Source organism: Corvus moneduloides, chromosome 3 (genome assembly GCF_009650955.1).
Source record: "Corvus moneduloides isolate bCorMon1 chromosome 3, bCorMon1.pri, whole genome shotgun sequence".
NCBI lineage: Eukaryota > Metazoa > Chordata > Aves > Passeriformes > Corvidae > Corvus > Corvus moneduloides.
Window position 1 is genome coordinate 118,758,760 of NC_045478.1, and position 23,539 is coordinate 118,782,298.

General features: G+C 40.1%; 1 protein-coding gene across 9 annotated transcripts; it reads right to left on the reverse strand.

Annotated features, from left to right (window-relative positions):
* Positions 1-12: 12 nt before the first annotated feature.
* Positions 13-19,060, reverse strand: PAPOLG (poly(A) polymerase gamma). 9 transcript variants are annotated; one of them, XM_032103754.1, is made up of 23 exons: positions 18,985-19,060; positions 16,226-16,384; positions 16,068-16,134; positions 15,360-15,441; positions 15,167-15,276; positions 14,537-14,590; positions 13,326-13,437; positions 12,359-12,448; positions 11,642-11,780; positions 11,429-11,501; positions 11,226-11,346; positions 10,852-10,936; positions 10,502-10,555; positions 8,857-8,976; positions 8,535-8,644; positions 6,578-6,699; positions 6,321-6,490; positions 5,313-5,401; positions 4,997-5,235; positions 4,026-4,097; positions 3,375-3,428; positions 2,576-2,670; positions 13-264 (listed from the first exon to the last, which is right to left on the reverse strand). In XM_032103754.1, exons 1-23 carry the CDS (start codon positions 18,999-19,001, stop codon positions 204-206), a joined length of 2,295 nt encoding a protein of 764 aa, XP_031959645.1. In that variant the 5' UTR covers positions 19,002-19,060; the 3' UTR covers positions 13-203. The 9 variants fall into 9 exon arrangements, with proteins under 9 accessions (XP_031959645.1, XP_031959646.1, XP_031959648.1 ...); XM_032103755.1 differs by lacking the exon at positions 18,985-19,060 and adding an exon at positions 18,611-18,959; XM_032103757.1 differs by lacking the exon at positions 18,985-19,060 and adding an exon at positions 18,560-18,959 and having other exon boundaries at positions 5,165-5,235.
* Positions 19,061-23,539: the final 4,479 nt, after the last annotated feature.

The following is a 23,539-nucleotide window of genomic DNA, read 5'->3' on the forward strand; positions in this document are numbered from 1 at the left end:
AGAACACTGAAGTTGAATACGTTCGAACTTTATTTACAAACAGCTGAATTCTAATCTGCAGAGTCCTGGAGCAGCATCGAGCTTCTGCAACATCCAGGGAAACTCCAGAACACTGACGTCACTTAACATCACACTTGACATCTTGTATGTCAAGATACATTAAGATAAGACGTGTAATTCACCAATGGATCAAGTCTGAGAAACTAGTAACCTAAATTCTTCCTGAATGTTCTTCTCAAAACCCTGAACATTCTTCTTAAAACCCTAAGAGTGAGGAGGAAAATAAAAAAGTTTTAAAAAAGAGCAATGAGAAGATAACCACAAAGCAAGAGTAAAATAAAATGATCTGTGTAAAGGTATATACACTAAAGACGTTAGTTTAATTTGAGAATAATTGCAGAAGTGCATGTACTGACATTAAGCCTATGGGAAAATCATCCCTTAAGCAGTCTTGGAATACTCACGTGGAAGAATTTAAAAGCATGGGAATATTACAGGATTGTAGTCTACTACAAAACACTCCCCATATTCGCTTTGCTGTTTATCTTATCGCCTACTTCAGCTTTAGTTCCTTCAAATTCTTGACAGATTTGTATTTACACAGGTGCTGAAGTTGAATACCTACTGTAACGGGTACACAGAAGTGACAATATTTGAGTACCACTGTTTTAGAACAGGTCACAAAACTGAGGCAACTGTTTTATAAACCCAAGGTGTAGTTCTGCTAAAAACTACTTAGGCAATATGGGTACTCTTTCTTAACTTTAACCTGTGACTAAATCAAAGCCTTGCAGTCTAAGTTTTGGGGGTTTTGGAGGGTAGAAGGAAGAACAAGGCCTCTCAAACCCACTAAGGTCAATTTTCTAAGGGATAAATTGCACCTGAAGCAAGCTGGAAACCAGAGGGTGAGGGAAAAATCAAGTAGATTATGATAAATATAGTCATGCTTTCTCCATAGGTTTGGGATAGTAGCAGCAGAGGGAATGCTAAAGAGTTAAGACATGACAAGATAGATACAACCTCTTATTTCTTTACAGTCCTTCAATCTTGTCACTAAGGTAGATACTTAAGATGTTCAGAGCTCAGATTTGCTCTTTAAGACAAGCAACTAATTTAAAAACAATTCAGGGGTATCTTTGTCCACACATCATACTGGGACTTCAGCGGAGTCATGCAGTTTGCAAACTGCAAAATTCAGAGGGCATTAAATCAAACCCCAGATCCACCAGAAGCAGGAAAGCAAAACAGTGTTCTTGGTCCCCTCAGATTTACTCTAGCATGGCAGTTTAGTGGTGCACTTGGCAGTGTCAGATTTACAGCTGGACTCTAACTTAAAGGTTTTTTCATCCTAAATGATTCTATGACATTATCATTTTGTAGAACACTTTTTTCTGGCACTGCCTTCCTCCCATCCCTTAGAGTTGGTTTAGTTGTCTAGATTTTTTAAGCAGATCGCATCTGCACTAAAAAAAAAAAAAAAAAAAAAAAAAGAAAAAGAGACTAAAGATTTTAAATTTCACTTTGAAGACAGTTTTTTACAGTACATACAAAAATACTCTGGAAAAACAACTTACAAGTTCACTTATGAAACCACCAAATGATGAAGAAATTACAATAGAGAAATAGCATAATACTTGTTTCATATGATCAGAATTTCTCCCCACCCCCCAAAACCCCTAATGCACTTAGCTGGGTAAGCAGTGTAATCAGTTTACAGAACCAGACTCAGGACTACTACAGGTTTTCACGCAAGCATTTAGAACAGCTCTCAAGGTTTTTCTGAAACCACTTTCTGCACACAGCTTGCAGGTGGGCAGTAGTGTCAGGACAGCCTCAGCTGTTGCAGTGTTTCAATGCATCTTCAGCTGTGTGTTCAGAGTTGGGCTTTACTACCCAGTGACACAAAAAACCTCTCAAGTCTCATGCTGGAGAGCAGTCTTGAGACAAAAAAAGTATCAGACAACACAGCATGGGACATGTCTACCATCTCCATACCTTGGCAGCATCCTCTGCTGCATTTCCTTCAATACTGAAATCATTTATGGGCCTCCATGGGAGGCAATACCTGTGTAGTGCATGGCTGTGCAAGACAGTGGAAGGCTGCGAGCCAAGGAAGCTGAGCACCATTGTGAGAGATGCACAAGAGTGCGTGTGCCAAATGGGAAAATAATTGGAGATAAGGACAATATATGCACATGAATTAGGCAAACACAGATGAATACAGGCACATTCATAAACACTTGAAAACAGAATGTGGTTGCAGCAACTAATTAACCCTGATGATCTACATTTTGAATCCAAGGCACAGGACAGGTTGGTTTTAGCAGCTGCTTCAGCTGGTGGCAATTTAGACTTCTTAAAAACTCATAAAGGTAACTGTTACAAGCCCATGCAAAGAATAGTTCAAAAGGAAGCAAGCATCTAACAACAGAATAAAAATAAGACCATGATTTTAACTGGTCAGTTACAGTACAGCCACAGTAACCTTCTACCTTTGTTAGTAACTACAACACACATTCAGAATAAGGACTGGTAACAAGTGATTATCCTCTTCACCTGGAGATCAACCACTTACCCATTAAGGGTAAGTTTGATGGATCTTTTAATAATACGAATGCTATTCGTTGGAACAGGAGATGAAGAATCTGGCAGCTCTTTACTGGAAAGCCTCTATAACACACAAACAGGCCAAAGAAAAAAAGAAAAAAGAATTTTTTGATTAATTAATGAATTAATTTAAATTCATTAATTCAAAAGTAGCAGCAGAGCCCAGACCCATTTTCAGAGAAGATTTTTTTTTTACCACACCACTTGTTTAACTACCACCATATGCAGAGGAAGAGCATTTTCCCCTCTGCACAGTTCTCTTGCATGAACTGAGACAAGTATATCCCTGATTGGGGGGGAGGGTTGGAAATTAGCTGTGAGTTGCTCAACAGCACAGTAAAGAAAGATTTTGCTCAGATCCATGGATCAGGAAAACAGAGTCTCTACTGTCTGGATCACTTCCAGTCTTACAGCCCTCAATTTCGCAACATTTTACAGGACACACAGCAGTTAAAGTCACCTATAGACTTCAAAGCTTCCATGTCTCATCACAGAAACCAGTATACAAGTACTGATAACAATACAAGAGAACCAAAGCAGGACAAACTGGCCGTTTCTGAGAGCACAGAAACATGTTTTTTCAAGTTCAAAACTTGGAAACTTTGGCTTTAGTTTTGTGAAGGTCATTCAGTTATTTAATTTGTTGGAAGCACAACAGGCAAAACCTTACGAATCTTCAAACTACCAAGTTTAATGGTATATAAATCTTACATAAAATGAAAATGCTAGCTCTGCTTTACCTACAAACACAAAAGCAAAATAAATACCTGTGATCTTGATGTGATCACTGGAATCTGCATGGATTTTCCATCGAGGACACCCTAAAAAAGCCAGAAGGAATTTGTTAGGCAGTATTGCCAGGTTCCTGACTGAGAGGCAGCAAGTTCTGGCAGCTAGGATACCTTAAAATCACACATGCATTAACAACCTCCACCCCGTGGAGGGTGGGTTTAGGTATCCTGAAGCCCTAAAACCACACAGACAGTGGTTCAGGTATTTCAACCTTGACCAACAAGATCTCATCTTGATTTGAGGGTGTGCCCTCAAGAGTTTATGCCTCAGTAACAAGCTACATGAATAGCAAAGCTCTTTATCTTCCCTTTGAGAGGTCAAATGCTTTGGTCTTTATAGCAGTTTTAATTTATATCAGTGAAACAAGTAGTTTTAAAAAGAAAATTCAAAGAAAGAAAATTCAGTATTATTTCAAGCATGCAAGGAATTAGACACTACCAAATCAAACATTTAAAAGATAGGTCATACCAGTGTAATATTTGAGGAATGAGGACTGAAATAAGCTAAACTAAAAAGTGTATTTTTGTTTCCATCAGTAAACATGCAGAGTATTTATGTGAGGCAGTCTAGGTACTAAACTATTCAGCTTTTCAGTTAGTCCACTGAGAAAAATCACTTAAAATTACATTTTTTGTGGCTCTCTTCCTCCCATCTTGAGGGCATCCGCTTTCTGTGAAATCGGAGTCCCACACGTTTAGCTGGAGGAACAAAATACACACTCAAAATAATTGCTGTGCTAAAATCCCCTTCTTATTTGGGTACAGCTTCCAGTCAACACATTAAATGTATTAGATTAGGGGCCATTCTTAAAAGAATATTTATACAAGTCCACCATTACCCACAGGAATGTCAAGCCTCTGAAGAAGTCCTACTACCCAAACCTTGAAATCTGTACTTGCAATATTCAGTACTACATAACAGTTCTACAAGATGATTCTTTTACAAGTGTCAAAACTGAGGGTTCTTTTTCTAGTTGTTCTTTGCTTGTGCCTCAAACCACAGGTCAAGCTCCAAGAACAGCTATTTAGGGAGATTTACATGTAGCAATAAAACAAATGAAATATTAACCTAAAAGTTCCACAAAACCAAGATTTAACAAGCAACTCCACACTACCATTTCAGAAGTAATGACCTGTTGAGTAGGCTGCTGACTTTTAAAGCAGCAAAACTGACAAAAGGCATTCAAAAAGCATCTGCCAGAAACAGACTAACTCATACTTGTACAGTTATAAGATTCATATGTTCTTCATTTGAATATGATTTTTTTCTGAATTAAGAACTGCTTCCAGATGAGACAGTTCATTCAGCAATTGGTCACTGCAGTGACAGATAAGTACAGCAGTATTTAGAGACCTTGGCACCAGATGAGAAGCAGTCCCTAAGTGCCAGATCCTGAAAATATGTTGTTTAATAGTTATACATTATATTGATTACAATTTCTCACATCTACATTCTAGTACAACTAGATATGTTTAAATTTAGATTCCCAAATCCTTTGGGGATGTGTAAATGCATTTCTTTTCAGTTATTTCATTTGTTCCACAACAGTAATTAGTACTACTTCAAACCCTCCTTGGCCTAGCCCCCCCCTTCTTGCCTTTTCTCCATCTATGGCTTTTTGGGGGCATTCTCCCGATGTAGGTGGACGAGATACTTTAAAGGTTGGTGAATAATGTTGCTTAGGTGAAGCATTCTTAGGATCCGTGATTAGAGTCCCACTTAATTTATGCTGTCCTTGCACAAAACACGTTCTGAGTTGACAAACCGTGTTATATCCCGGAATGGTGCAACCAATTGGAGGTCCCGATGCTCTTAGTGCAACTGTAGCCTCCATTTCTGTAGGAGACACCTGGCTTTTAGAGTTTGGCCACGAAATTTAAAACCACATTCCACCTACCACTTCAAATACATACTTGGATCAGTCACAGGAATGCAAAGTCCCTTAGACGTTGATGGCTCAGCTACACTGTTGGCACCACTACAACTCTGACATGCAACATTTCTATAAAAGTCAAACACTAGAGTTATAAAATGCTAGTTTGTAAAATACTGTATATGTCATTTCCAGAAAGTGCATGCAAGACAAACATCGACCTCCTTAGCTCATTGTCAGAGCTCTAGTAAACAACACAACCTCCCAGGCAACATAGCACAAGACCATAATTTTGCTGAATTTCAGACTGCAGATTTAAACTCAAGCATTTTCTTTACTGAGCTTTTATGTCCTGATATATTTTCCCAGATTAGTAGCCTACCCAGCACACTGTGCTGCTTCTTTGAACCATTCTGCTCTACCCAGATGTGCACACAATTTTTTGTTGTTTTTTTTTTGTTTTTCACGTGACTCCTACAGTATCAAACAGTCTGAACAGAGCAGGTATCACACATTTGATAGGACAGGGCAATTACTCTCAAGATTACATATTCTTCCTGTGCTTCGGGAGTAGCTTAGGGATAAAGAGACTTCCCAGGAAGTGACGGACACTTTTACTGCCTGAGTTCTCATACCACACCGCTACGTCAGCAGCGGCTCTAGTTTCTGGGACCAAGATCAGTACTTCATTAGAACTCAACCTACTTGGCATCAACTTTTTGTTAGAAAGAACAGTTACTTGCACATAAAATACTCCAGCTTCAAGTTACACGCTAACCTATGAAGATTTATCTTCAAGACTAAATAATTTCCCTGGTATCAAATTCTTCCTACCTATGTGTTCATGGACATTTCGTTTTTTCAAGAATTCCTTTAACCTGGTCTCCTACCATGTGCCCAATAGAGATTCCAGCTTTGTTCCTGAAGCTCTTAGAGCTCTCCACATGTTTATGATCCACACAGATTCAAACAAGAAATCCTAGACCTCATTTACATTGTGAGTCGGTTAAGAGCAGCTTCTCCACAGTTCCAAGGTTATGGCACTAACCTTTCTGTCTCTGCTGTAGAGATGTCCAACTTAGATATCTTATTTAACGAAGAGGAATTAGAGGGTGTTCTGGAATCTCTATCTTTGGAACCATCCGAACAGCTTTCACCTAAAGAAGACCTTTTGCACTGAAGTCCACTATTATTTTGACTAATATCTGACACCCTTTGCTGAAACGACAGTGAAAAAATAAAGTCTTCAAGTAATTATTAAAGATTTTATTAAAAATTACCAGAAGAGCTGAATTTTTATTATACCTTCTTTCTTTTCTGTAAGGTTCCTGCTGGCAAAAAATAATGGAGTTGCTTTCTCTTCACGTAAGTTGCCTCAATCTTCATACCTTCCTTTAGGATGTTGAGGGCACTGGCCTGCCTGTAAACTGACATCAAACACAGTGCTGTAGCTTAGTGGGGATGTTTGCCTTAGTACTTGTCAAAGTTACAGATGGTTCCTTTAGGAACATGTCTGCCCAGCCCACATGAAGAATTCCCAGCCTAAGTGAACACAAAACTCCCAAAACTCACAAGAGGATGAATGTGACCTATGATACCCCTTTCACATTCACTACAGACCACCCACAACAGCTATTTGCGTTCAAATACTCGTTTATAAATTCTCTCTGTCTGAGGAAGCAAGACTGGATTTTAGGGACATCTGCTTTAACAGACTTGCTACAATTTAAACAGGTTTTTCTCAACTGCCTGCGAGCAGCCTTTCGTGCAACTGAAAACTGCTATAGCAGCACAACAGTTACTACAGAATTAAGTCACATTTAGATAAGCTTATCTAACTGGCCTATCATGAGCGTAACTGGAAAGTCAGCTTACTAACATGCAGAGTGGGAATCAAAGCAAGGACATGCAATTAAAAGGCTTTCTACAGGAGACCAGACATGAAATAAAAGCACAGACAAGAACATACACACCAATATGGACAGTTACTTCTAAGGAAATTCAATAATGTTTGTACATAAAAGGGAAATAAAGTTCACTGAACAAAAGCCCTCCAAACTGAGTCTTCTATCCTTGAGCTCATCAATTTGAAAGTAGTCTTTGCCCTCTAAAATTATTCCCTCAAAGTCAAGGCACATGATAACAGCTCTCTAGCACAGAGCTACTGGTCATCCCCACAGCTGCAAAAGGTTTTCACACCTCTCAAGGAATAGCTTTTCTGTTCAATTCTCTCTGGATTCAAGTCCTCTATCCAACCAATACCATAGGCTGTGCTTCGCTGAAGTAAGAGCACAGAGCCATACTAACAATTTTTGTGCATAAAGGATCTACCATTAGTTCCGGCCTCTTAGCAGCACGTAAATCTCATTAACATAATTTACATTTGCCACTGGATGCAATGTGCACGCACAGATAACAGTGCGAGTCTGAGGAAATCACCCCACCTTGAGCTTGTAACTCAGACAAGAATTTTGATGCATTTTTCTGTGCTTTTCTCATATCCCAAGCATGAACTTAGAAGGTCAGGTTTTACTGCATTTACTTGTTGTTTGAGCAAGATAACACACAGGTCATCATGCTGGTAATACGGATAAACTCCAACAGAGGATTTCACTGTTTAGAACTCCTTGTCCAAACACACTTGTCACTTCAGAAGAATAGCCTGGTTTCCTTATTATTGTAGCATTATCTAACAACACTTGCAATATTAATTTATGTCTACATCTATCAAAAGTAGTATCAGACTATGAACATGAAAACTTACATGCAAGACTGCATGTAATTAAAATATGACAACCCAGTGACCTTCACAGTTCTAGGATCATCTTATACACAAACTGTCTTGGAAAAATACCATCAACAACTCATTTCAGAGCTTGACACAGTCAATTCCCACTTTCATAGTTCAGCAGCTGACTACTGTTTGACAAGTATAGCTATCCCAGCAAATGGGCATCTCTGGGCTTCACATCTGACTGTCCCCTACAGAAGATGCAGCTCCTTTGGGAGTCTTTACACTATGAGCTACAGAACCCTTATCTCGCATATGGTACATGGTGTATGACTGTAACACACTTCTGTCTCAAGATGGCCTCACTTTGAGAAAGTGTCAACACAACCTGTTTTTCAAGCTAATCTTTTTATGTTGCTATCTACAGGGATATCTAGTAACAGAAGGAAGCACAATTCACTTCGTGAAGCAATTTCCACTGGAATAAAAAGAACTAAACCCTGCAAGTCTAGAGCAAAAATAGAGCCTTACCTGTATCAGTGAACGACTGTATCCCATGTGTTAGATCAACGTTAGTCTTTACTGCACTTTCTGCTTTCTTAAATACAAGGCCAAGAAACCACATTGATACATATCCACTCCTAAAAAAATACAGATTCACAAACCTTAGTTAGGCACAGATACCAGTGACTTGGACTCTAGTATATTTTACTTGTTTAGTTTAGAGCCATCCCAGACTTAAATTCTCAGAGTACTTCTTCCTGACGTTCTCCCTTCTTTAAAAAGATCTTCCATGCTCAGGACCCTGCCTGTTAGAGCACCTACTGTACTTCAGAAAAATAACAAAACTCACTGTTTATAGAGATCTTTGTTGCCAGGGAAAGACTGTGGCTGCACATGTGCAATAGTTATAAATTCATTCCTTTCCAAGTTTCCAACCAGCACACGGATTTTAGACTCAACGAGGCCAATCCTAATAAGAACAAGAGGTATTTTATTAATTTTAACTGGATCCAGCACATCAGTTAGATGTCTTTTTGTAATAGAGTGTTAACCAATCAATAAGTACCAAGTTTCATACAGCTGAGCAGACACTAGATCTTTGTATCACATACACACACTGTAATTTGAGATGTTTCCAGTGACATCTGTGCTTTTGTTTCTAAAGACAGAGATAAGTAAGTTTTACATGTACTCTGAACAGTTCAGATACAACACTTCCACCTATAACCTATGATGAAAATAACAAGGAGCAGATCTCAGCACCTCTGGGGTGCAGCAAAACTCCTTTTTGCCACACAGATCAAGAAGAGTGGTTTTGAAAAGGCTCAAGCACACCACGATGCAATTTTTCCTGTAGATTGATCAGTGAAAATGGAAAAATAGAGTTATTTTAATGAACAAATGATCTAGTCAACAGTCCCATCAGAAACTTCCCTAAGAAATGAATCATCACCATGAGAGCCTTAATTTCAATAAAGTAGTGGCATTTCAGCCTTCTACCTAAAACTCTGCTAACTTTAAAAGCAGTCAGAAATCTGTAAGTTCTTGAAAAGTATCTTACATTGGTGAATAACACAGATGTGCTATCTATTCCCAAATCCACCCAAGAACTGGTGAACTAAACTTTTTCTTAAAATAAACTGAACAAATTTATCTTCTGCTTTATTGTTTATCCCAGCTGCAAAACTGGAAAATTTGCCTCTGTTTCTGTCACTACAAAAACATCAGCTCTTACCAGAACCAGAATTTTCCTTGTCTTTATTGTGAGGTACAGTAAGATTTGTTCACTCAAGAACATTTCATATTAAAAATTAATTGGCCCTCTGCCCATGCTCCTTGTTGTACACAACTGTGACTGATATCAAGCTGTAGCTGATAAGGTTTTTAAGTGGATATATTAGAAAGTTCAGATAAAAGGTATTACGTATTAAAACTATTTTTAAACATTAAGCTGTTTTTTAGAGATGGCACAAGAATTAACTTAAAGCACAAGCCAAACTTTGAAGCAAAACTAAGGTGCCCTCAGAATGGGGGTCTGTTACAGTGAGTTTGCTTACTTGAGCAAAACAAGCAAAGTACTCATTTCTCAGCAAAGAAACCCACTGGAAAGTCAATAAACACGCATTACAGTGCCTAATTCCTCACTATTTCCCCTTATTTCAAAATTCACAGTGAGTCAGCATATTCACATAGGTTAAGTAAGTAATTATTGGCATACCTCCCTTCATTGAAGAAAAGTAGGTCTGGAATGGGCTGACTACACACCAGTGCAATCTAGCACTGAGTGCAACCTAGTCCTTAAATACTAAACTCTTTATGAAATCAAGTCTAAGGCTCTGTAACAGTGGTCTTCAAAGCAGGGAGGGAAGGGGGTGTATTCCATGCCTAGTTGCATACTTATAGACTTTATTTGTTAATACAGTTAACAAAAATATGGTACAACATTGAATTGAGTTTCAGTTTTGCATTGGACCCACGTTTAAAGCGAGGCTTACCAGTTTAAGTGGTGCTCTTCTGTAAAGGCACTGGCAGTCAGCACAATGTAATGTCTAGAAGAAGAAAGGAAAATGAATACACTAGCACAAAACTTTATTCTATATTCTAAATTTCAGATGATTATTTTTGGTAGGAAAAATTGTATGAGTGGCATGAGACAGTTTTTCCTATGTTCCCTATGCTTATACGTACCAAAATTTCTGTGACCCCCTCCAGTTTCTTTAAAAAAAAAAAAAAACCCAAACTGAAATATATCAATACAATCTTCTATTTAGGCCCCAAGTTAAAACTCATTATGCTAACCACTAAGTAAATAATTTCAAGTTCAGACAACAGATTTCATACATACTTGTACTTCTGAAAGAAGTTCAGTGGTTCAAAGAGCTTTGACCAGTCTGATTTTCCTTTGAGAATTTCATCAGTAACTTCAAGACCTACAAATATGGTTGAAAATCTTATTACTACTTTTTAAAGATTACCATGACAAACTTTAGAAGATTGTAACAGTAACTGACAGAACAAAAAGCAGGAATTCCCTTGATACAATGCAGATCTACAACAGCTTATTGGAAAACTGGTCCCTTATTGCCTGCAACAGGCGTATTTCCCAGAGAAATCTTATTACTAGAACACCTCACTGCACAAAACTAATTCAGATAATGTGGTTTCATAGAGCAAGAATTAGACTGTTTAATCAGTTAATAAGCACAGAATGCACTTTACCACGTTGGAACTCCTCTACCATGACTGCTCGTGTTGACACAGACACATTGTACGTGGAGTTCTGCTGTGGATAGGCCGGGGTGATGATGGGCATCACGTGGTACCGGTCTGATGGGTTCACCTACGAGGTTACAACAGCTTTGTTTAGCACCAGTTTAGGTCAGAAGAAAGTTTTAAGGCTTCTGAATTCAATGGCTACCTACCCTAGGATCCCAGACAGGTAAGTTAAGAAAGCTCTCTTCAAGATGTTTCAGCAATACTGGCTTGGGCCAATCCCTAGAGAAGACAAGGCAGTAATTAAGTGTCTGTGTTAAGATCTGCTCTGAATTCAGGGCTGCACAGGATGCTGTCAATGTACATCTTTATATAATTACAAGTGTTATTTCTTGATGAAAATTAAAATAAACAGCTCTTACCATTTTGAAAAAATCAAGAAGAACTTGTTAACAAGAGTAGAGGCCAAAGCATTCGGGTAGAGTTGACATATTCTTGCTACCAGCATTGCCCAGGAGACTCCACCAAGAAATCCCATGATGTTGGAGTAAACACCACGTCCTAGAATGGATACCATGCAGTTAATCTATGGTCTTTCAAATTCACAGCACCAGCTGCACTATCTATAGAATACTTAATATATTTCAGCCTCAATGTCATTTATTTTTGCAGTGCAGTGGGGCCAAAATTGCTGGTCCTTATAGTGATGAGAAAAAGAATCAGTACAACACCACTTCCCAAAATATTGCTACTGTGAAACTTGCTTGTGCTGCTACACCTACTGCTTCACTCCAGTTCTCCTTAAGAGAAAAGTTCTGCCATTCTTCTAGTACTTGCTCTGGCCACATAAGCAAACGGGATTTTCTTATTCCTTTTACACTTAATTGGGAATTTTTATTATTTTTAGTCAGGTTCCTGACAAACAATGCAGCGCCCTGTCTCATAAGCACTCCCCTGTTCTCCAAACTCCACCCCCACTAAAAAACACATGGAATTTACCACATGGACAGACCACGAACTAAAAGGGTTTTGATATAACAACTGCCATTTAAATAGCAATCCAAAGCTGCGGTACATCCGATAGCGAGCATGAGGTGCCTCTAAAAAGTTAAAAGATCCCAAACCATCCCATCACTCACGTTTTGCCCACAGTTTAACGGCACGGAGCGTGAGCCGGAAGTTCTCCAGATTGGGCACCAGACGCAGTATTTCATCTGTAACCCTGCTGCCTGCAAGACAAAAGGTGAACTACAGAAGTTCCCGGTAGCAGGTACAAGTCAGGTGTTCCTATATAGGATCAACAGCTTACAGCTTATGGTTCAAGTCTAGGAAAACAAGTTTGGATTACTTGCTTTGTATTACCTTAAAAATTATAGACTACACATAACATTCAGCATCACTTTAGGTAACTGGTGCCCTCAACAGCCTTTTCACAGTTTAGACTACAACCAAAAACTTTTAAATAAAGCCTCTCTACAGGATGTGTTGGCCATAAACTAAAACACCAGAAGTTCCACCTCAGCACAAAGAACTTTCCATTGAAGGGTGGCAGAGCGCTGGAACAGGCTGCCATGGGAGGTTGTGAAATATCCCTGTCTGGAGGGATACAAAACCCACCTGGGCACATTCCTGGGTCAGCTGCTCCAGATGACTGTGCCTAAGCTGGGGAGTTGAACTGGATGATCTCCAGAGGTCCCTTCCAGCCCTAAATATTCTGTGATTCCAAAAGCTAGGTTTCTTTTGACAGCCATTAAACCAATCGGTGTTAAACAGCAAGCCAGTCGGACGTCAGGTATTTTAATCCCTTTTTTTTTATGAACTACCCTCTTTATCATTCATACATTCTTATCAAGTGCCCTACTTAGTCATCAGAGTTTCTGAGGCAAACTGGAGCACTGCTCACAAACCAATCAAACAAACATGAAACACAAGTCTATGTAAACACACAACTCCTTGAAATATCTAAATTTAGGCCCTCTGGTCGCCTCCTCAGAACTGAAGTACACAGGAGATCAATTTCTGCACCTTGCACAGAAATGTTGGTTGTGCAATGTGCATTCTATGCCAATTTCAATGTCTTTTTAAAGGTGTGCAGAACATGCTCACCATTTAAGCTCCTTATGCATCTTATATCCAGGCTTTTGAGGCACGAGTCATCCCTGAGATCGAGATCATCGGAAACCGTTGGCAAAGACAGCTTTGCAAACACGAGATCAATCTTCAAGAGAAAGAAGTTTCAACCATGACTTACAATGCAGCACTGTTTGCAAACAGGACACTAGTGAAGGACATTTAGAGTTTCAGCTCTAAAAGGAGTGGTTAACATTTGTATTTAGAATTATGTGACCACAGATATTTATTTGACAGAAAACAAGAAAACTACTCTAAGTTCCCTATTTAGTTACAAAACCACCTCTTTTTTTTTTTTTAAGCTAAGGAAAGGAAGGGGTTTTTTTGAAAGCTGGAAAAATTACTCTAAACTTAGAATTCCTATTAAAATGAAATTTTAAATTAACCATGACATTAAGACATAAATTTAAATCACCTCAACTATACTTCAGCAAATGAGAAAGCATTTTCTTTATGCTGTAAGGCCTTAAGCATCTGGTTTTTGGTACAGTCTGAGGCAAGACAATTATTCTGTGAATGTCTGTAGCAGATAAAGGCCACAGGGAGGTCATTGAATAAGTGTCTCCATGATAGTAATACCAGGCAGTAACTTGCTTAGGTATTACAGCAAGTAGGTATTTATAATCTACATGAAATGTATTCCAGACAGAAGGATTCCTGCAGCTGACAAGCTGAGGCAGGAGTCAAATGAGTACTTTTACTTTTCATTTTCCATGTTGTTTGTCTCACAAGCACTTCGTTTTTGATTTGCAACAAAACATCAGGTGATTCATGCAGTGAACCACAACATGAACACCCCCTGCAGAAAGGGAGCTCTGTCAGAGCTCAGGGGAGTTAGCAAGGACACTGCCTCTACTCCCACTCTGCACATCCTTGGGAGATAAATGCTATCCAAGTAGGCTACCCTGGTCTGCAGCATGGGTTTAAAAAAAGATGTCCCTCATGTTCCCACGCTTGTCAGGCTACCTAGGGGCTTATTTTCCTAGAAGATCCCATTTTACTTCTTCTGGGATATGTCGTGGTCAGGCTGTTTAATTACAGTTTCCTAAATATGCTGCAACACACCAATAATCTCATAAAAGAGCACGATCATAAATCCCCGAAAAAGTTAATCCTACTCCAAAGCAAGAAAGAAAAACATCTCACTTAAAGGGAAAGAAAACCCAAATAGAAATTAAAATTCTTACCTCAATGCCATCAAACTCAAATTTGATAACTGGTACATATGCATCCTCAATGGCCTGTGAAGGAGAGGATATCTGTAATAAGACATCCTTTTGCTACTTTAAAGCTTTTCCTATACTATGAAAAAATACAGAATTTACACTAAATTACTCAGTATAAAGACTGAGTTCCTTCCAAAGACAAAAAATGCTAATAACTCTCAAGCAGAATTATGGTCCTAAGACTAGACTTTATTAAAAAGTTATTTAGGCAGGAGATTCAGAGGCTAATTGTGCATTGTAACCAACAGTCAGTGCACAACAAACCACCAGTCGCAGTGGTTGTAAGCCCCCTACTAAATCCAAGATGAAAGCATAGCTTTGAGGGAAAATCTTACTTTTTGATACAGCTGACTCATTCTGAAACCATAGTGGGGGGGAGAGGGACCACAAAAACTCTGACGTGATGTAGTCACTGGGGCAAGGACAGAGAGAGCTGGACATCAACATTTTCATGCTGCATAAACCAGTATTTTAGAGGGTACTCAAAACTGATTTAATTGTGGCTTGTAAGACATTCACTACCAACTCAAGTCTTTTACATGAATATTCTTACTGTAAAATGTACACATCTATCAAGCAGAGTTTACTCACTCTTAAGTTTTTTACTTCCTCTAGATTCTTCAGTTTTTCAAAGAATGACTGAAAGAAATCCGACCTTTCCACATGACTGGGAGCAACACAAAGGGCATCTATGTCAGAACCTGCAACGAGATTCCATTTCTCCTCTTACTGTCGGAAATCACTTTCCACCATCAGAACTATGACCAGACACTGAAAGTACTACCTTTGGTGTGTACTCCAAGCCTGTAGGAACCAAATGTAAATATTTTGCCACCAACTTGTTCTGTTATTGAAGGGGGAAGATTCTGTGGGTAGAAGAGAGAGTTTAAGATGCACATTGTCCTCTGTGCAAGTTTAAGTTGCATGTAAGTTATTTAGGAAAACTGTAGCAGCCTGCATGAGCAATGTCTTCTCACTCCCATATATTTCAGTTTACTAGGTTGATACTGTTTTTCTGAAATAAATTGAGCTTGCAACTCCAAAAAAAGATTATAGGTGATGTAGCAGTACTTTTATTAATTTATATAAATTAAGACCTATTATTAGCCTTCCCTGCAGCAAAGGCACATAAATTAACACAACCTAAGAGCCATTCAAAAGGCATGTCTAGAGTAATAATTTCAAACTAGACTGAATGCTGTAGGCTGTTTGGGGCAAGATTAGTGCCAATCTTACCATCTTTCTCATCCACGATGCCTTGTTTTGGCTTTGTTAACAGCTGCAAGTAAACTGATTGAGCCAATGCAGGAATTTATTCAGCTCCCCGAAGACTCTGAGATCTTGAAGTATCTTTTATCACTTATTCCAATGGGAGTTACCACAGCTCTACTCAATTCTTAAGAATAGTTGAACTTTAGCACAGATCCCAGTAGCAGAGCTTTTAAATCAAAAGGCTTCAGCTGTTTTGATAAAAACAAAAAAAACCTCTTACCTTGCTCTCGGCAAGTTCTGAAATCCATTCTCTGACAAAGTTATTAAGTTTACCAAGAACAGTTGTCCTGTAAAGAAAACCCATGCTAAGTTTGCTCTAAAAGAAAAAGCCAAACCAAAAAAGCCCCAAGAGGTTAACAAATTTTAGTCTTGTTATACCTGTGAAAGAGTTCTTCCTGATCCTCAAACACCCCAAATGGCTTCATTGCTTCAATCAGCTTCTGAGTATGAATGTGATCTTTATCGGTAGGAGGAGCCAAGCTAATTGGAGAGGTAAGTCCATAGTGCCCTTGAGGCTGGTTCTGCTGCCTGGAAGTACTGGGAGAAAATAAAGGAATGAGTACACATGAGAAAAAAATCTTATTAGATAGAAACACTTTAGCTTACACTTTACAAATCCATTTCTGCTTTTTTACCCACTGTTAACAGAAAGGAGAAAAAAAAAAAATCTCGCTTATCATTTTTAGATGACTTGACCTCACTTAGAAGTCACAACTACTTTAAAAAAAAAAAAGCATTTATGGATGTAAGAAATGATCCAAGTTGCTGCCATCTTAACACAATTTATTTGCATTGCTCTAGCCCATCAAAACTAATCACTGGGAAATAAAAAGGTTTGAAACCCACCAAGGACAACCCTACGGACAGTTTTGGACATTTCAGTTTAAGTTTAAGGATACTTGCAACAGTTTCCTGCTAGCACCAAACACAACAATTAAACTCCTTTTAATTAAATGTTTTTGTTAGGTTTCTACTGATTCAGGAAGGGCATTATAGTTTATTGTAAAGGCATATAGGTCTGTTAAATAGAGTTGATGCAATAAATTCAATATATTATTAAATAAACCCCTGGCTTTAAAAAGGGGGAAATGGAGAAAAAGCACCTTATTTTGCATTATCAGCTGAAACCAGGAGAGAGAAAGGAGTGGGCCAGGAGGTAAGAATGGTGCTTAATACATCAAGGGTCTCTACAGAAACACCAGGAGCAAAAGCGGGAGACACCCCAGAAGGTCTCATCACGCTTGTCAGGGTCCGGATCCAGACCCTAAGGCTCAAGGGAGTGATCGTGCCATTATTTAAGCTGGATATTTTCCTCCTTCACACATGTACAACTTCAAAGATTAGCTGGGTTAGGCGAGAGATGTTTATACCTATTTAAGGTACCTGACCCATTCTGGCTGGAACAAGACTGGGAAATGCTCAAAGGCCAGCTTCACCAGTTGATTTAAAAAAACAAAAAGCTTGTTACACAGCTCCTCATTTCTAATTGGTGCCTTTACTCCCTCTCTTTAAGTATCTTTATGCAACAACACACAGAACTTGTAGTCACCTAGGGGTTCCCCCCCCTTCCTCTCTCCAAGCCCATTTTTCAAACCTTTTTCTCTGTGCTTTCCAAAAAGCTGGGGGCAGGTATTAGGACTGTAGTCCTATCAACTGGTGTCCCAGTCAGAACATCTGTTTACTTACAAGCATAACTAGGTCTTGACCTAATTTGCCTTGTTTATAGACATTGACAATTTCCACTTCATAAATCAAAATGTTCATAATGAATATTTTCTTTCCTATGATATAATTTTCATAACAAATACAGGAGGAAAGCCTGTACTTAGTTGGTGTGCATTACAACTAAATTAAAACACCTACAGCAGCAACTGCTTCCATGTTTTATGCATTGCTTGCATTGCACGACTTGCACTTCATAAAGTTTGCACAAAACAAGAACAGGATTTAGACTACACCAGCATTTAAGAGCTTTCCAAGGTCCAAGAAGGCACCACCTGCCTTTCATTGCCTCATTCTGCCTACAGATAATATAATTGGAGATTGACGTAAAGCACAGTATCAATTAGATAAACCTAATATTATTAGCATCAAATATATTTATTAAATAATTATTATTCATATAAAATTATTCTAGTCAACAGTAGATATTTTCCAGTTGCTTATACGTATTACTGATAGTTTGACTTCACAGCTTAAGAGGTGAGGGAAACAGCACCTGGGAACTTTCACTGAGTGAAACTCCATAGAATTTGTTGTCCTTTTGAAATAAAAAATAAGTAAAGTCTTACTTTGCTCTCTCAAGCATATACAATTAAGGGTTCTTATGGATCCTAACACATACGGCTGATGTTCACCCATCAGCCTTCTGTTTAATCATGCTGCAGTTTAATATTTCGCCAAATCTTGCCACAACCTGTGCACCACAGCAAACACCTCCAAGATGTGTCTGCTCTAGTAAATCATACTTTTACACAAAAAGCCAACCTAAAGGGATTTATTCCAGGTTTGGCCCCTCCTTTACAGCTTCCAAAAGCTGCAAGGCGTGTCTCCCACACACACCAAGAGTCGAAGGGTAAGTTCACGCCATGTGGCTCAGGGCGCTGCTTTCAGCCATCGGTGCGGGGTAGAACGACCAGAAATCAGCTCCTGAGCCACCACAATCAATAGCAGAAACCAGGAAAAACAAGGAAGGAGGAAAAACCCCACCACCTGGGACCTTCAACGAAGGGAGCCCAACTCCACCCTTCACCGCTGCCGCACCAGCTCATGCTGCGCGGAGCCCGCGGGCAGCTGCTGCCAGGTCAAGTTTCCCTGTCCCCGAGGCTCAGACAGAGTCACTTCTCCGCAGGGTTCCGCAGGACGCGCAGCCCCACACCAAGGCGCAGCCCCGTTACCGCCGTTCCTCGCCCGCCATTGCCGTTGCTTGGCGACGGCGTCGCCACCACACGCGGTGAGACCCGGGCGAGGCAGCCCCGCCACCCGCACTCCACCATTTATTTCAACCGAGAATTCCTCCCCTCGGGCCAAGGCAGGTTTGGCCCCCGCGGCCCGCCGGGGCCCCTGGCGGGGCTACTCCGGCGGGACCCCCGCCCGCTCTCCCCTCAGGGCAGGGCGGGAAGGCGCCGCCGCCTCACCCGCGCGTCTCCTTCATGGCGCGCGCGCACCGCCCGCGCCGCCGCCCGCGCTTCCCGCCCTTCTACACCGCCGCCCCCTTCCCGACGGCCCCCGCGCCGCCCGCCCGGCGCCCCCTGGCGGCTGCGGCGGGGCTGTGGCCCCTCACGGCACCCCCCCCATCCCCTCAGCACGTCCCGGGGAGGCTGTTCCTTGCCCGTGGCGTGTATTCCTGCCCCGAGGAGGGTACTCCTTCCCCGTGGCGCTGACCGATCCGCCGAGGCTGGGCTGGTCCCCGGCATGAGGGGATCCCGCATCGCACCTGCCTGCCCCTCAACTCCCGTAGGACGTTCCCGCTCCTCACAAACCCCCTTCCAGAGAGGAGGGGTAAGAGAACCAGGACTCGCTCTCGTATTAGGCTCCTGACATCCCCTTCCAGAGAGGACGAGTAAAAAAAACCCCAGGAACCGCTCTCGTATTAGTTTATTCTCATCCAGTAAGTGCAAGCCCAGCATCCCTTGACTACAGCTGGTATTGGGAGGATTTAACACACATTGCTAATATCAGCAAATAGCTTTGAGTACACACCACAACATAATTACTATATATAATTATCATAGCAACACGGAGTGGTTTGGGTTGGAAGGGGTCACGAAGCTTATCTCGTTTCACTCCCTGCCGTGGTCAGGGACACTTCCCACTGTCCCAGGTTGCTCCAGCCCTTCCAGCCTGGCCTTGGACACTTCAGGGATGGGGCAGCCACAGCTTCTCTGGGCACCCTGTGCCAGGGCCTCACCGCCCTCACAGGGAAGATTTTTTTCTAATACCTAGTCAAAACCTACCCTCTTTCAGTTTGAACCCATTCCCCCTTCTCCTGTCACTACTTGCTCTTGTAAATTGCCTTGGCTAATCTTTCCCTCAAAGTTCCATTCAGGCCACAATTATTACAACAGCTTTGGGCCAACACAGTGTATTACAAACTGAGCATTCAACCAACCAAACTACCCTGAGACGATGGCATTTAGATAACAATTTCCCGCTCACATTCGAGTCTGCAAAAAAGTTAAAAGAAATCAAAAACCATAATGTTTCAGTAAAGTTGAATGAATCTTTGGAAAAATTTCTCCTTCCTGCTGCCCTGAGGACTTGCCACATCACAGCCTTTCTCTGAGATAAGCACATGATTTCTGTACTTTTCTGAGTTGCCCATAGCATCTTTTTTGAGGTAAAATACTTGTTATCTTGCAAGATGCTTTGAAGAAACACAAACTTAACTTTTGTCCTGAAATTTTACCAAATTAACAAAACAAATGTACCTTTAGCAGGATAGTCTTACCCACCCTACTCAAATAACTTAATGGGGAGATGAAAATTATTTTATCTATTGAATATTTGCATGGTAGTGTTCATCCTAACATTTCAAAGCCTTTAATATGATTGATGCTTCTGCAAGGAGTTGTACTGGTAAAGAAAAAAAAACACCAAGCAAATTTATTGAGAGTTTTGGTTAAACCTCTAGTCAAGCGCTTTTTATTCTCAGAAATTCATCAGGGTTTTCTTTAATATTTTATGGTACTCACAACGATAGTGTGATCCTACAATCAGGAAAACCTGTATACTGCTTCCTGTTCTTTTCTCTCAGATTCATACCATCTATTTAGTGTGAGGAAAACACCTGCCTTTATTTTTCCCGAGTTTACAAGGCCAATTACCCAAGTTTATTTTTTTTTGAACCTGTTTCTGCTGTGTGCTTTAGGACCTCAACAGGAGCTGCGTTTACCTACAGATGTGATGGGAGGTTTTTAATGGAGAAGCGATACTTTCCTTTAAATCACCTAGATCATTTAGGAAAAAGTTAACAGCTCATCAAGCACAAAAGATTTTCTTCAGGTGCAACTCTAATGTTAAATGGAAGTGAAGACTAATTAAGCTTGACCATCTTCAATGCTCAGCTGTTAAAGAGAAAAGGCAGGAGAAACAGAGAGTGGTAAAGTTAGGGTGAGGAGGCTGGGTGAGCTCTTACGTGGTTAGAGCTTGGATTCACAAATAATATGCTTTTCTTGGAAAAGGGACAGTTCTGAGAACAATAATTGAATGGTGTTCTTCTTATTGTCTTGGAGTTTAGGAATTCTGGTTTCCAGTGTTACTTGAGGTGACTGGGTTGGCTCTTCTGTGAGTAGTTTGGCTTTTTTTTTTTTTTTTTTTTTCCACAGAAAATAGGGGTCTTCTGTTGTTTGCCGTTTATTTATTTTAATATTGGTTACTATTAGTTATTTGTTTCTAATGTATAATTGCTGCCTTCTGCCCACGTAATTTCCCCAGTTTTATATGTAGCAGTGACTAAACCATCTCATGTTCCAGAGTGTGTAGAGTATGAGGACAGTTTGTTTTGAGGTAGTACTTTTCTTTGCTGGGTGTGTTACATTACCTTTAAAATACTTTTGTGTAGTGCCCAGGTTATAGAAATGCCTAAAAACTAACTAAATATTCTAGTTGGGGTTGTTTCTTGGTAGGGGTCAATGTCATCCAGATATGATTACTTTAGAGTGATATGATGGGGGGGGGATGCTTGGGTTTATTTGTTCAAATTTATTTTTTAAATTTCTGCTACATTGTCAAGGAGTAAATATCCTTCTCTGTAGTAAAAATGAGGTGATATCTAAGTACTTTTAATCTGTTAGAAGGTATTACTGAGTTATGGAGAGATGCTTTATAGACACCTAGGCTATGCATTTTCCTATGTCATAGTCTGTATATATTGTTTTAGTCTAATCCGTGAAGTTAATGATAGTGTGATGTGGTTCATAAAGCACTTGTGGGAGACCACGTGTTTGATAGACTTAGGAAGTTTGACAGTCTTCTTATTCCTGGTTAAAAGAAGTTGCCTGTATATTCCTTTTAATCTTGCTGTTGTTGTTTCTTATCCTTCTTCCACTTGGGTCTATTCAGGCACCACCCTGTATACCATAAGGAATTTTGCTTGTAAATGCCTGTCCCTTTTCAGTGGGAAGTGGCAGCCTTGTCCATTTTTCCCTCTTTAAAGACTGCTTTTGTCTCTCCTAAGTGAGCTAGTTACCTGTTACTATTTTATTTGATAAAGTTCTTTGTGATTCTTATCATATTTAAATGTTATAAAATTTTAATGATTAAAGATAGATAAGTGAGCCTAAACAGATTTTTTTTAAGGCAGCTCTGGAGGAATTTGGGGTTTCTGCATGAAAAGTTATGTACCAGCTACTGCACCTCAGTCTCTCTGCTTCAACATGTGAAATCTGAGAGGGAGACTGCTGCAGAGAAAATATTTTTGTGGTATTAAAATATTGTCCACATCACAGAAATTTATCAGAAAAAATAGTTTATTCAAGCTCTGTGTTTGTGCAGAGGATCTTATCTGTGTAATGTACTATATTTCACTAGAGAGATTTTTGTCAGCAATAATTTGTATATATACATTTAGGCTCTGATGAATATCAGCTAAAATATGAAATTCAAATCTGGAAAGCTGCATTTTGTAATAAATGTTCCCAGGGTTCACTAATCTATCACGGGAAGATCTATGTTGAGAGATAACACTGAACAGCAGAAGGTGGGGTTACTGAAGACAGATCTTGGATGGATGGATTTAAACAAGTGGTGGCTAAAGGGTTTGAGTAGTTTGTTGTGGATTTGGTTTTTTCCTTTGTTTTTTAATTCCACCAGTTTACTTAAGAGATGCAATTCTGTGGAGTTATAACTGTACAAGCTGCTCAGAATTGTGACTGCATAAACCATTTATTTTTTAAGCCAGTCCTGGCTGCTGCTGAAACACTGAGCTTGCCTTGGAGGGCATCCTTTTGGGACTGTTCTGTTACACTGCCACTTGTCCTTCCAGCCTGGCTTCTTCCTAATGGTTGTTTAGCTCCTCATAGGGGCCATTCCAGGGGATTCCTCACTTCACTGCAGTCACTTGGTAGGATTTCAACGTGCCACTGGTGATGAGCCAGCAAAATGGAACCTCTGCTTTGCTTTCCCAGGGAAGGTTTGAATGCTTTGTGCCCTTGATGTAAAATTAGTAGCGCTCTTCCCTGCCCATCAGCAGCAAAAGGCTTCACTGGACCCGCACAGGCTCGCAGGGCGGGTGCAAATGTCACCAGGAGATGGACGGGTCACTCCCTGGTTTCACTCCAAATTGGAGCAGAGATTAATGCCCGTGTTACCAGCTCCTAACACAGGTTAGTTAATGGGAGCTAACTGTGAGCTCACTGAAGCAGCACTAATCTCACTGAAGTGTCTGTCTTTGATCAACTCATTCTCTCTCAGCAGGCCGAAAAATAGCCACAGGACAGGAGTGCTCGGTTTACAATCACGTTAATTTCGCTTTAGGTTTGTCTTTAGCTGTTGGAGATTAATGAATCAAAAGGGTGTTTGAATTTACAACCAGTTCTCTTCTAATCACTTGGCAGTGTTATTTCTGGCTGTTTTCTGCTTTGATTACCTGGGCCGGTCATCTAAAGGACGCTGCTGTTCTGCCGTCTGCTAGTGGGGTATAGCTTTAAATGTCTGGGAACAAGCAAGATGACAGTGGAGGGTGTTGAGGAT